The sequence below is a fragment of the Motacilla alba genome, chromosome 19, assembly GCF_015832195.1.
Source record: "Motacilla alba alba isolate MOTALB_02 chromosome 19, Motacilla_alba_V1.0_pri, whole genome shotgun sequence".
NCBI lineage: Eukaryota > Metazoa > Chordata > Aves > Passeriformes > Motacillidae > Motacilla > Motacilla alba.
Window position 1 is genome coordinate 7,685,195 of NC_052034.1, and position 12,266 is coordinate 7,697,460.

The following is a 12,266-nucleotide window of genomic DNA, read 5'->3' on the forward strand; positions in this document are numbered from 1 at the left end:
CACCGGAGCGTCACCGCAGCGCAGCCCGGGCAGATCCCGGGGGCATCCCCGACAGACACCGGGCACATCCCGGGCAGATCCCGTCCCGCAGCCGACGGCAGCGAGCCGCGCCGCGCACCTCCCGACAGGCACCGGCGCGGACAGCCCCGTCGGGGCGGGGAGCTGTAGGCAGGCACCGCGCGGGGCAGCCCCGGCCCGCGCGCCGCCGTATATAAGCGTTGCGGGGTCCTCGGGCGCGGTCCTGTCACGCTCGCACGGGGACGAGGCCGCGGCGGCGATGGCGGATTTCGATCCCTACGACGACCGGGCCTACAGCAGCTTCGGCGGCGGCCGCGGGTGAGCGGGGCCGGGGGCAGCGCTCGGGGCTCCCCCCGTAGCTGGGACGGCAGCGGGGAGCAGCGGCCCCGGCCGGGCGAGGCGGGGGCGCGGCCGCGGGGCCCGGCCTGCCCCGCTCCGCGGGGATGGCGGGCGGGGGTTGCGGGACGGGGGCGCTGCCTCTGGGAGCTGCTCGGGCTCGTTCTGCCCCCCGCCCGCCCTCCCCCGGGCCGGGGGGTGCCCTTCCGCCGGCCCCGCTTTGTGCGGCGGGGTGGGGGCTGCGGTCCTGGGGGGTCCCGGCCGTGCCCGCGCTGCTCCGGCCGGCGCCGCAGGATCCGGGGCCGGGCGGCTCGGGAGCGCCGGGAAGGGGCGGGAGGAGGAGGGTGTAGCTGTTCCCGCCGTCCCGGAGGCGAGTGGAGGGGGGATTTAGGGAGGTGCTGGGCCAGAGCCAAGGGCGGCCGTGAGGAGCTGTGCGGGGCCGGGATGGGCGGAGGGAACGTCCCCGAAGGACTGGAGCGGGGCCGGAGGCCGCTGTGCTGGCGGGACGAGACGCCCCCGGGAGCGGGCAGCGTTGTGGTGCCTGCGGCGGGAGGAAGTGGGAGGGCTTTGTGGTGTCTCCGCACGAGTAGCGCCGGGAGCCGCGGTCCTGCGTTATCCGGGGCTCCGGGTGCTGCCTGCAAATCCCTGATCCTGAGGAATCGCGCTTGTCTCTTCTCTTTGCTGAAGAGTGTTTAGGGGAGGAGCTACAGAGACAATAACCCGTAATTAGGAGTTTGTTTTAATCAAGCTAGGAAGGTGCAATCAAACAATTGATTTTTTTGGAGGCTGGTGCTGTTACCAGTTTCTCTGAAATAAAACAGTAGGCATAAATCTGTGGAATAAACTTCTCTGTGAGCAAATCTTCACAAGTGTGTTGCTGTATAATCTAATCTTCCAGGGTGTATTTGCTGATCAAAAGTGTGTTCGTGTCCTTTTCTGCTCTTAGATAAATAACTTGGTTTCGTTTCAGACTCTTTAGGCAGCAGGGAGGAGCTGCTGGAGTTAGAACAGCAGTAAGTTTTTTTTGTCTTTGGAAGGACTCTGACGCTTTAAGCTTTTTGAGCTCATTTTCATGCACTGGTACCCTTTGTGTCTAATTCAGAGAGGTCCCAGAGCAAACAGATGATGTAGCCGCTTGCATTTCTGTTATTTTTTTGAATTCTGTAACAAAATAGCCTTGCCAGCAGCCTGGAGTGATACTTGACTCTTTGTAAACTCAGATACTGCTGCACAGTGTATCTAGTCAGTGTAGGCATCTTCTGTGAAGCAATAGAATGCCAGGTAGAATGTTATTCAGGCTCCTGTGAGAGAACTTAAATTTGCTGTCAGGGAGGGTGGGGATCCTTGCTTGGTAAACTAAAGGCATCCTGCAAATTAGGAGATGTCTTTACAGATAGGAAAATGCACTTATTCTAATTCACCTGCAGTTCCAAACATCAGAATTACTAATATTAGAGTCCAGTGTACACTTCTATCTAATCTGTCGTTATCACTATTTAATTACTAATAGCTAACTCACAATTCAGTCTCTGTGTACATTGTATGAAGTCCTGTCACATATGAAGTGTAATGAAAACATGACTGTTGTTGAAGGTCCCCATTAAAGAATCCCAAGTTAATTGGAAGTGGCTCCTGCTCCTTTTTAGGCACTCTAGGGCTGTAGGAATAGTGTAAGCTCAGCAGAGGTGTAGCAGTTTTTGTGCAAGTTGCATTCTGCATAACCTTTGGTGTGCATAGTGAGTGAGCCCAGGATTTCAGTGTGGCAGATGGGAAATCAGTGCCCAACAGGTTCTAACATAGGGAAGTTATCTGCCTCTTTCTCATCATCCTCAAAATAACGGTGGGAGAGCATCAAGATGGGACTGGTGTGATGAGATGGGATTTGCTGCCCCTGAGATGTTCAGTGATGCACTGACTAAAAGCTGAATCATAACACCAGGGGATACTGTGAAGTCACTTAAAGAAGTCACTTCATTCCTGGTGAAGAATGTGGTGTTGACATAAATGACAAAAGGCTTACTAGAAGCTTTTTAAAAGTATTTGGAGCCCAAAATTTGACAGGAAAACCTGTAGGTAAGTATACCAAGGCCTAGTTGAAACTGAAACTGTCTGTAGAGCTCAGAGTTGAAAGAAGGGGAGTGTTTACCACTCCTAAGTCACTGCTAGGCTGTTTATTTAGGTGTGGCTTGCAGTGCTGGACACCCTACTAAAGGTTAAGATCCACCTGCTGGAGTGCTGAAAGGTTGAGATCCACCTGCTGGAGTGCTGCACAGCTCAGTGAAAGTGGGGAGTTAGTCCTTGTGCTTCTGGCAGCTCGCATCCTGTGTCTTACCCATCTAGCATTAAAAGATTACTCCTCATTTTTAGACGTGGGTAAGCATTTTGCTCAAGACATGTGATACTTACTCCAGACATGTCCTGGGTTGTTTGAATGAGTTGGGTTTGAATTTAGTGTTGTGGTGTGGTTGGCACTGTCATCCTGCTAACCCTTGTGCTGCCCCACAAAGGCTCTGCTGTCAGAACCCAGGGTAGGCTGTTGTCTCTGTGCTGTGCAAAAGGCAAATCTTGAGCTTTGATCTCTGGGGAGAGGCTATCTAACTCTGATGCTGGCTTTCAAAATATCCCTCATTTTGAACTTCTGGCAGATCTTTTCTGGAGACCCAACTAAACTTTGCATAAGAGTAGCTTCAAAATGGGAGTTGTTTTCTACCCAATGTAGCCAAAGTCATTAACTCAGCCCACCAAAGTTTAATTATGGGGGTGTTGCTAGAAGCAAGCTTTCCTCTTCAGCTTTCTGCTTTGGTTTTCTTACAAGGAAATCAAGTCGTGTCTTTCAGATTCTCACAGTAAGATGACATATTAATTATTATTACTTAATTGTGTCTAAGCAGAAGTTTAGAGGGGGAAGTGCAGATATTCATTCAGAACTCTGCTTTGCCTAGTTCGGATGTGTTTTCAATTATTTTTTTACTTTTGTCCTACTTTGTTGCAAATGAGAGAATCTTCTTCCAATCTCATTGTTTGGTTACTGAAGTCAGCCCTTTTCTTTTATTTCACTGTTTCAGTGTTGGAAAAATGTAGGGAAATACAGAAATAGTTTCTTTTTCTGTTGCTATACCTGAGTTCCATAAGAAACTTGGTTTGAAACTCAGTTATTGACCATTCCTGTTCTTCAAGTGGAAACTAAATACCAAAGGTACAGTTATATATTTGATAACCAAAGCCCTAACATCAAATTGGAGAAGACTGTTTAATTTTCTGGCTTTAAAATCAGTCTGGATTGCACAATAGGGCATGGATTTCCACACATGGTAGAAAGGAGGTTTGTCTGTAGCACAGAAAATTCTTTTGGGGATGGAGAGGGTGGTTTTAGAAGTGGCTCCAATGGAGCTGAGTGGAGGGTGCTGATGGAAGTTGTAGTTCCAGCCTTTGTTCCTCTTCTCATTCCTAGCTTGGCAAAGTGCTCATTGCAGCTGTCCCGATCACCTTGTTGGTCTGGCCACACACTCAACTCCAGGCTGGGATTTTAGGTGACTGCCAGCTCAGGGAATGTCCTGAGAATATGGACAAGGAGAGAATGCTCCTTTCTGTTCTGTTCTGATGTTCCTGGAGGACATAAGCATAAAGATTTTCTTTTTTGGATGCAAGTATGTTAATAGCTGTTCCTAATGCTGTAGATGATAAATGAGGACAAAGGCATGGAACTGATTCTATGTATTATGGGATTATTTAGAACAGCAACTCAGCTTTCTTGGAGTTCCTCCTTAAAACTCAGTTTTCTGACTAAAGTAATTCAAAACTATCACAGCTTTAGTTCTCCAGTATGTTTTTGACTTGTTAATGAGACAAAGGCAGATGAGGAATATTGTCAGAAATGCTAAAATGCGAACCTGGGTGGACACTAATTAAAGATATGTAGATTGTAGTTCAAGTAGATTTAGCAGCATGTTGATAGTGTTGGTGACAAATGATTCTTGCATGGAGCTGCAAAATAAGGCACAAATGACAGGCTCACCTAGGAAGAGACAAGGAATCTTATTCAAGCTTAATGTATTATCTGATTCATTAGTGGTAAAATATTTATTCTTGAATGAAAAAAATACTGTCAAGGACCTTGCTTGCCCAGTGGCTTTTTTTGACTGCATGCAACCAGCCAGAATAAAAGGAAATGATAAAATTATTTGACCTTCTGGATTTTAGGAAGGACTCTGCAGCTGTGTAATTGGTCCATGTCAGATTGGCAAATCCTGCTTTGGTACAGCTCGTGTTCCACCGTGGTTTTAAATGCACGGGGAGCCTCAGGGGAAGGGAACAGACACAAGCAGAGCCAGTAGAAGGAAGGTGATAAAGGGAAGATGGACAGAGTAGTAAGTAGATATTTCAGGTAAAGGTCAGAGATTACTTATGTGGGACAAATGGTGTTGGAACCAGTGACATCCTGTAGTCAACAAGTCTAGGAGCTTTGACTTCAGGCTGCCTTGTACATACCTTGCTCTCTGTGTAGAAATTCCAAGCTGGCTTTTGAAGATTGGGCTCTGCAGGAAGTCCACACAGATGTGTTGCATTAGTAGAGTAAAGAATTTAGCTGGTACAATTTAGTTTCTCAGCACACAGTGCCAAGAGTTTCACTGGTACTGAGGGACAAGACAGGAAAAGACCACCCAGTTTACCTCTGCAATTCACAAGCAAAAGAAGTAAGCATCCAGAGATCACGTGATTTTTTTTCTGCCTCAGAACCCCTTGTTCGACCAAATTTATTTTGTGTTCAGTTCAAAGCATTCCAGTCCAGTTATCCAGCAATTATGGCCACAGCTTCAGGCTTAGGGGAAGGTGTTTCTCATGAGTTAAATGTTGCTGAGATTATTTGGATGATTGTGGAGTGGGTGTTGGTAATATTCTCCTTAGTTAAAAGCATTGGATCCAGCTTAATTTCCAGATAAGCTGACAAATGTGTGCCATACAAGTATTTCTTCATTGCCATAAATTATTCTTAAAACGAGTTCCAAGATGGGGTTTTTTAGAGGTAATGTTTTTGAGCAGAGGACATCAGAGGTAACCTTATGTTGCTTTCCTTAATGAATTGTGGGTGAAGAAGTTCATTCATCACTTCATGAATGAATTCACCTGGTAATGTATTCAGTTTCCCACTGAAGTACTGCATCAGGTAATACTGGAAGGAGTTGACCAGCAGTTCAGGTGGCAGGTACAGGCAGAAGGATAGAAAAACTGACCGAAGCTGAGGGAAAATGGACTTGCAGCTAAACACAGCCCCTGGGCAGGGCTATGGGCTGCACCCAGGGTGGCTGTGCTGGGAGGCAGCTCCAGAGGCACTGTGCTTTTTCCAACAGGTCTCGTGGTGGTGGCCTTGGTTCCCGCAGAAATAAAGAGCTGCCAACAGAACCCCCTTTCACAGCTTATGTGGGAAATCTGCCCTTCAACACTGTCCAAGGAGACATAGATGCCATTTTCAAGGATCTCAGCATAAGGAGCGTACGACTAGTCAGAGACAAGGAAACAGACAAATTTAAAGGTGAGTGTTCAGAGCTCTTTGGTGGTAGATGAAAAATTAGTAGGAAAGAAAGTCACTTTAAAAGGGAATTTCAGTCTAAAGCACAGTTTTCTGATTTTATGTTGACTTATGCAGGTTTTCTTTTTCACTGATGTGTAAGTGTATCATTTGAATGACAGTCACTGTTTCATCATCCTGAGATACAGAGTAACCTGAGTGAGGGTCCATATTTGCCCTGACATAAAAGAACTTTCTCAAACCTTGTCTGGTGTGAATTCTACCAGAGCTGACCCACTTAAATCCTATGACCTTAAGTATTAATTCCTTTACATCAGGAGACTCTCATTGCTTCAGCTCTTGTCTTTTTTTAGTAGACAGGGAGAAACGGCAAGTAGATAACCCATTCAGGCAGTTGTTTTAGAGGATGAAAATTCAACTGCTATGGGAATTGTTTGGAGGAAATGGACTATATTTTTAAGTTACTTTAAGGGATGAAAAAGGATTACCTTGGGTAACAGAGGGCTTTTGAAAAGGAGTAAATCACTAAATGATGTGATGGCACAAAATCACACTGCTGACCACATAGGTATTTCAATTTCTTGTTTAAAAACTCCAGGAATGAAGTGTCAATATTCAGCTAATAACTGTCTGAAGGCACAGATCTAACCTATAATGAGAACTTTGTGGAAAAGGGAATTAAGCTCTTGGCATCCACAGAGTGCCCAGAGTTCTGTTTCAGGATTTGCCCCATCATTAACAGGTGCAGGTAAATGTGTTCATTGTTGATGAAGATTGGTTTCTGAGCCATGTGCATCTTGTATGTGCACATCACAACTCATGTTTGGAAGAGAAGGCAGCTATTAGCAGGCATGCAGGAGGAGTAGCCTCTTACAAAGGCCTTTGAAAGTGCCATTAACTTGAGATTGGTTTCTTACAGGATTTTGTTACGTAGAGTTCGATGAGGTGGAGTCACTCAAGGAAGCTCTTACATACGATGGTGCAGTAAGTACACTTGCAATTAATTTGTGAAATCAAAGACAAGCAAAAGTCTCAAACTCTTTGGCAGCCCTTTTGATCCATCCTGAACAGACTCTCCCCTTGATTTAACAGCTTTTGGGTGACCGATCACTCCGAGTGGACATAGCAGAAGGCAGGAAACAGGATAAAGGTGGCTTTGGCTTCAGAAAAGGTGGCGGGCCTGATGACAGAGGTGACTTCCATTTTTCTAAGTAGCTTCTTAAATATGATGGTTGTAGTTATGGCTTCTGGTGCTGACTAATGCTAAGACAAGGCATGCAATGAACATGAAGATGATATTGAAAGATGAAATTTTGTATGTATATATGTATGTGTTTCTAACCAGCTGCTGCTGCTGCTCCTGAGGTGTCTGAAATTTAGCTGTGCTTTGTGTCCAGAGGCTGGATGTGTTGTCACTCCTAACCCAGGAAGTGAGACCAATACCCCTACTTATGTGTTGTGTCTTGCAGAGGACAATCATAAGCCCAACAGTCTGATCTGCTACTATTTTATGATGATGTATGAAAAGTGAGTAAGCACGTGTAGACAAGTGCTAATTTTGGAGTATGTCTCTTGTTCCAGTGTAAGAACATTCTTGCCTGTAGTTGAAGGTTGGTTGAACCAGACTCACCAGAGGTTTCCCTTGAATGTGTACTAAAGAAACTTTTCTGGCCACTTATTCTTGATTAACTTAAACTGACTGTTTGTTCCTGTGCAATGGAACTTGATAGTACCAAAAGAAAAGGATTTTCCAGCAGCATAACTTTGAATATTGAAGGACTGAAACATTGGTTTGGTGTTCCCTTGCTCAGTCTTTCCCACAGCTTCAGACTTGAACACAATTGTGGCTTTTTTCCTAGGAATGGGAGGAGGTTCCAGAGAATCCAGAGGAGGTGGATGGGATTCCAGAGATGACTTCAATTCTGGTATCAGTATTAACACTTATAAAGATAGGAAGCCTAAAAGGCACTGAAATGTTCTCATTTTCATTTGTCACCATTACTGGTTTGATTGAATCTACTGTGTGTACCAACTTTGGACATCCTGCAGCTCTGGTGGGATTCGTCATGGGGAGTCTTCCATAGCCTTGAGAGCAAATGGAATAATGTCTCAATAGAAAATTCTGTGAAACAGCCATAAATGACAGAATTCTTGTCCAGATATAGCCTATTGATTACTGTTTTAAGCATTTCTCAAGCATACAACTATGGAAATGTCTGAATAGTAGCAGAAACAGACAGATCATGTAGGAAGGCTGATACTCTGTCAGAGCAGAGGCTTTCATCTTCTCAGGGAGATGTGATGTCATTATATGTATATCCCTGAAGTAACTGACTTCTCTGAAGTCTGATCAGTGTTCCAAAGTACTTGTGAATGCAAAATGTTCCTAAACTCTTAGACCTGTTTGGTAATGCAGCTGCAGCAAGTGACTGAGCTTGCTGAGTGCAAGGTAGTGACGGAGCCACTGGGTTTGCTCTTAACTTCCAGTCAGTTCCAGCTATTAGAATGCAGGGTGGCATTAACACAATTGCTTTTGTCCTCTGAACTCATGGGTTTGGTCCATTTTCTGATGGAGAGATGTTGGCAAGTACAACTTTGCGCTGTCTGGTCTCTGCGTGAGTGGAATGAAGGATGCAGGAGAAGCAAAGTGTGCCCTTGCCCCCAGCATGGATTGGAGCATGGTGCTGGAGAGAGGAGCTTGCTGCAGTGCTGCGCTTAACCTGCCTTTGGAGCTAAGCATTCTGTGTCACAGCTTCATACCTTCTTTGGCAGCTTCTCCAAATGTGGATGCATTTCAGCCTGTTAAATGCTGGATGAGTGATTTGTGAGCCAAAAGTTTAACATGACAGTCTTAGCTGCTACGGAAGCTTTTCTTCTCAGGTTGTACAGCCTTGCTCTAGATCAAGTTTTTAAAGATGGCTTGTTTGGCACTGAAGTAAGTAAGGGACAGCTCTGCAACTCTGCCAAATACTGGAGTGGAAAGGAAAATCTCAGTTGGGAACCAAACAACTTTCTCTTCCAGGCAGCTTCTGAAAATCTGAGTGTATTGCCTTTCTGTATGCTGATAGCCTGAAGTGTCGTCCTCCCACTGAAATGCAGGCAGTGGGGGCTTGGAGAGATACTCGGGGGTAGTCACTGGTACAGACTGGAGTTCTGGTCAGCAACAGATAGTTCTTGATAAACTTTTTTTTTTTGTGATACATAAACTGAAGAAATGCAGTCAGTTCAATGTCTTCCTTCCTCCCCCCAGCCCTTTAATTAATTTACTAAATGCTTGGTCAGTACAGCTAAAACAGCCCTGAGGTTTTACTCTGTTTTATAAGTGCATTTCACTACTCCCCAGCTGTTTTCCAGTTTGCTCCTATGGATTTCATGCTAAGGTTGTAGCCAGTGTGGTGATCTGGCTATGGAAGTACTCTGGGTACTGAGGCTGAGTACTCCTCTAGTGCTGTCTCTCAACTCAGCTAATGATGTTAACAAACTCAAGTTTCAGCCAAGATTCATATTTTTAACTCTCTTGACCCACTCTCCAACACACCAATAAGCCTCTAAGTGGATAAAGCACTTTTTGAACTTGGCATGGTATACTTGGTTTCAAATGGAACCTGAACAACTCCTCCAGAAGGTGCTAGAGCTCTGAAACAATCTGCCAACAGAGGCTCTCAGTGCATCACCCTGGACTGACAGCGACTAGCAAGGTTTTCCAGTCACCCAGATAAATCTAGATTAAATACATTGCAAAAGATGCTCTTTAAATTCACTGTCTTCCATCTTCAGGATTCAAAGATGATGACTTCTTGGGAGGTCGGGGTAGAGGAACCCGCCCTGGAGACCGGCGGCCGCCAGGTGCCTCCATGGGAAGTGGTGGCACCGGTCGCTTCAGAGATGGGCCTCCCCTTCGTGGGTCTTCCATGGACTTCAGAGAGCCAACAGAAGGTAAACTCCTACTGTGTGTGGCTTGCTCTTCCTCCACAAAGGAGACTCCTGGTTTCCCTGTCAGGTTAAAGCTCCTGCCCTTCCCAGGCAGATCTCACCAGTGGAATGTTTTTCCTTTCAGAGGAAAGAGCACAGCGACCCCGGCTCCAGCTCAAACCTCGAACAGTCGATACTCCCCTCAATCAAGTAGCCAATCCAAACTCTGCCATCTTTGGAGGAGCCAAGCCCCGGGAGGAAGTAGTAAAAGAACACGACTGAGTTTGGGGTTGAGAGGGAATGGGGAGGCGGGAGAAAAAGCAAGACAGTACAGAGTGACTAGCTCTGCTGGAATGTCAACCCTGCAGTTTACCATTCCTGCCATCTGGTATTTGTCCTCTTTGAAACCTAAAACACAGAGCTTGTGAATGCATGTCAGCTGTTAACAAGTGGTTTTTAGTACGTTCTTGGCTTTGCTGTATCTAGTGCCTGCTTCGTGCTGAGTTTCCCTCTTCTGTTTCCTTCCAAGCAGCACAGTTGCCAGTAGATAAGGCATTGTGGCTGCTTCCACAAGTGTGGAGGTCTCTGGACAAAGGTGCTGCTTCACTTCTTCCTTTCTGGGTTTGTTTTACTTTAGAAGCACAGGTTAGACTTAGTTATTTCCCTGTATTGTTTCCTTTTACTTCCTCAGTGTTCCTCTTCTGACTTGCATGTCTCGTTCTGTATTGCTGTGGCTCTGAAGAGGAAAACTGAAGAGTCCAGATGAGTTGAACAGAAATTTACAGTTCTAACCAAGTAGTGAAATACCATTTATGACAATTGGTGATAGTCACTGTTCACAGCAGAGCCCCTTATTAAGCTAAGGGGGGCAGCTGCCCTTTCACATGGGTTGCCAGGAAGGATCAATTTAATGGATGCCTTGCCTGACAGGCCTGGTGAATAGCTGGTGGAATCAGTATGGATAAAGCCTCTGCCAGCAGCCTCTTCCTGCTGGCTCTTGACTTCCAAATGGTATGATGCTACTACAACTCTGAGCTCAAGGTTAGTGCTGCAAAGCCATGCCTGTTTGAGCACAACTGCTCACTGGCTCTTTCTGCTTACTTTTTTGGGTTTTACATGTTTGGTAAATTTTTAAATGAAGTTTCTACAAATAAAATTGACTTTTTTATTTTTGTTGAAGGAGTGTATACTTTGCCATGCAGTATTTGATCGTCACTATCCCCTGTATTTCTTTGCCCAGTGGGGTACAGTTTTAGGACCTCAGCTTTCAGAATACCCTGAAAATGGGCAGATTAGAAATCTTTCTGCTATAGATTCTCATGTAGAAGTTTGGGTAAAAAGCATCTCTTGTTACTCCACCTCTCTTCCCTTGAAATGTTTTTGTCAGTGTTGTGTGGGAGGAGGGAGGGGAGGCTGAAGCAAAAGGAGAAATCATTAATTTTGAAAACCAAAACCTGGTTCTACCACACTGCAGTTTGGACATGTCCAGTGTATGGGAAAAGCTTGGGCCCATATTGCCAGTGCTGAGAGCCTTCAGATAAAGCAGCCAGCACCCCAGAGTTCTTGCAAGAGGAGGTTGGAAGCACGGCTGCCCCACTACCAGCACCACTGCTAGCGATGAATTTCTTCCCTAAGGTTCCCATTGTAAGTCAGAGTCCCAGCAATTTACAGAACTGCTCTTTCCTTCTTTCTGCCTTTCACTTAATCTGCTTCTGAGATAAGAACCATTTGTCTAACACTAATACTTAATTTAAGACAGACATGCATTTGTGTGGTTGTATTCCAAACCAATAATTGATCTATTTACATCTTCAATGTGGAAAAGATTTTAAAAACAAATTCCCATCTAAAAAACTCACTTCTAGTCAAGACAGTTGACTTTTAAATGTAAAAACAAAGAAAAAAAAAAAAAGAATTCCAAACACTTAGCACATTCTGCTTCATAACAAAATAAATTTATGGATATGGTATTTTGTGAATGATCTTTTAAATAAAAGAAAACATTAAGTAATATTTAACATTGGTCTTTATTTGAGTCTACTCTACCATGTTTTTCCCCCCCTCAGTTTTCAAATATTGTGTTAATTTGTCCCATTCTCATACAAAATAAGGGGGGGAAGAGGAAACGATAAAGGGGAGGAATCTAATCTAAAGAGTGCTGGAACAGTGATGTAAAAATTAATTACGGGTGAAAATGAGCCCAACTTCTTTGTCCTGTGACTTCAGTGTCGCTTGAGTGCATTGCTGAGGCTGCCAGGTGGGATTTGGCATTCCTGCAGCTTGCAGGTGGTGCAGCTGACCAGGCTGTGCTCCTCCAGGTGGGTGCTGCTGCCCTGTGGCCAGCACCAGGCAGGATGCGTCCTTCCAGTGTGAGTGCTGGCCAGTGTCATGTGGGCTTTGTGCTGAGACAGCGAATGGATCAGCTGCTGCTGTTCTGCCAGCTTCCTCCAGCCTTTTCCAACTGACCCGTTTC

The 12,266-nt window shown here is 45.4% G+C and overlaps 1 protein-coding gene across 2 annotated transcripts; it reads left to right on the plus strand.

Annotated features, from left to right (window-relative positions):
* Positions 1 to 184: 184 nt before the first annotated feature.
* EIF4H (eukaryotic translation initiation factor 4H) lies at positions 185 to 11,811 on the plus strand. Of its 2 annotated transcripts, XM_038158078.1 has the most exons (7): positions 185 to 336; positions 5,703 to 5,884; positions 6,801 to 6,865; positions 6,974 to 7,073; positions 7,741 to 7,806; positions 9,659 to 9,817; positions 9,939 to 11,811. In XM_038158078.1, the coding sequence occupies exons 1-7, from the start codon at positions 278 to 280 to the stop codon at positions 10,073 to 10,075; spliced, it is 768 nt and encodes a 255-aa protein (XP_038014006.1). In that variant the 5' UTR covers positions 185 to 277; the 3' UTR covers positions 10,076 to 11,811. The 2 variants fall into 2 exon arrangements, with proteins under 2 accessions (XP_038014006.1, XP_038014007.1); XM_038158079.1 differs by lacking the exon at positions 7,741 to 7,806.
* The last annotated feature ends 455 nt before the right edge of the window (positions 11,812 to 12,266 follow it).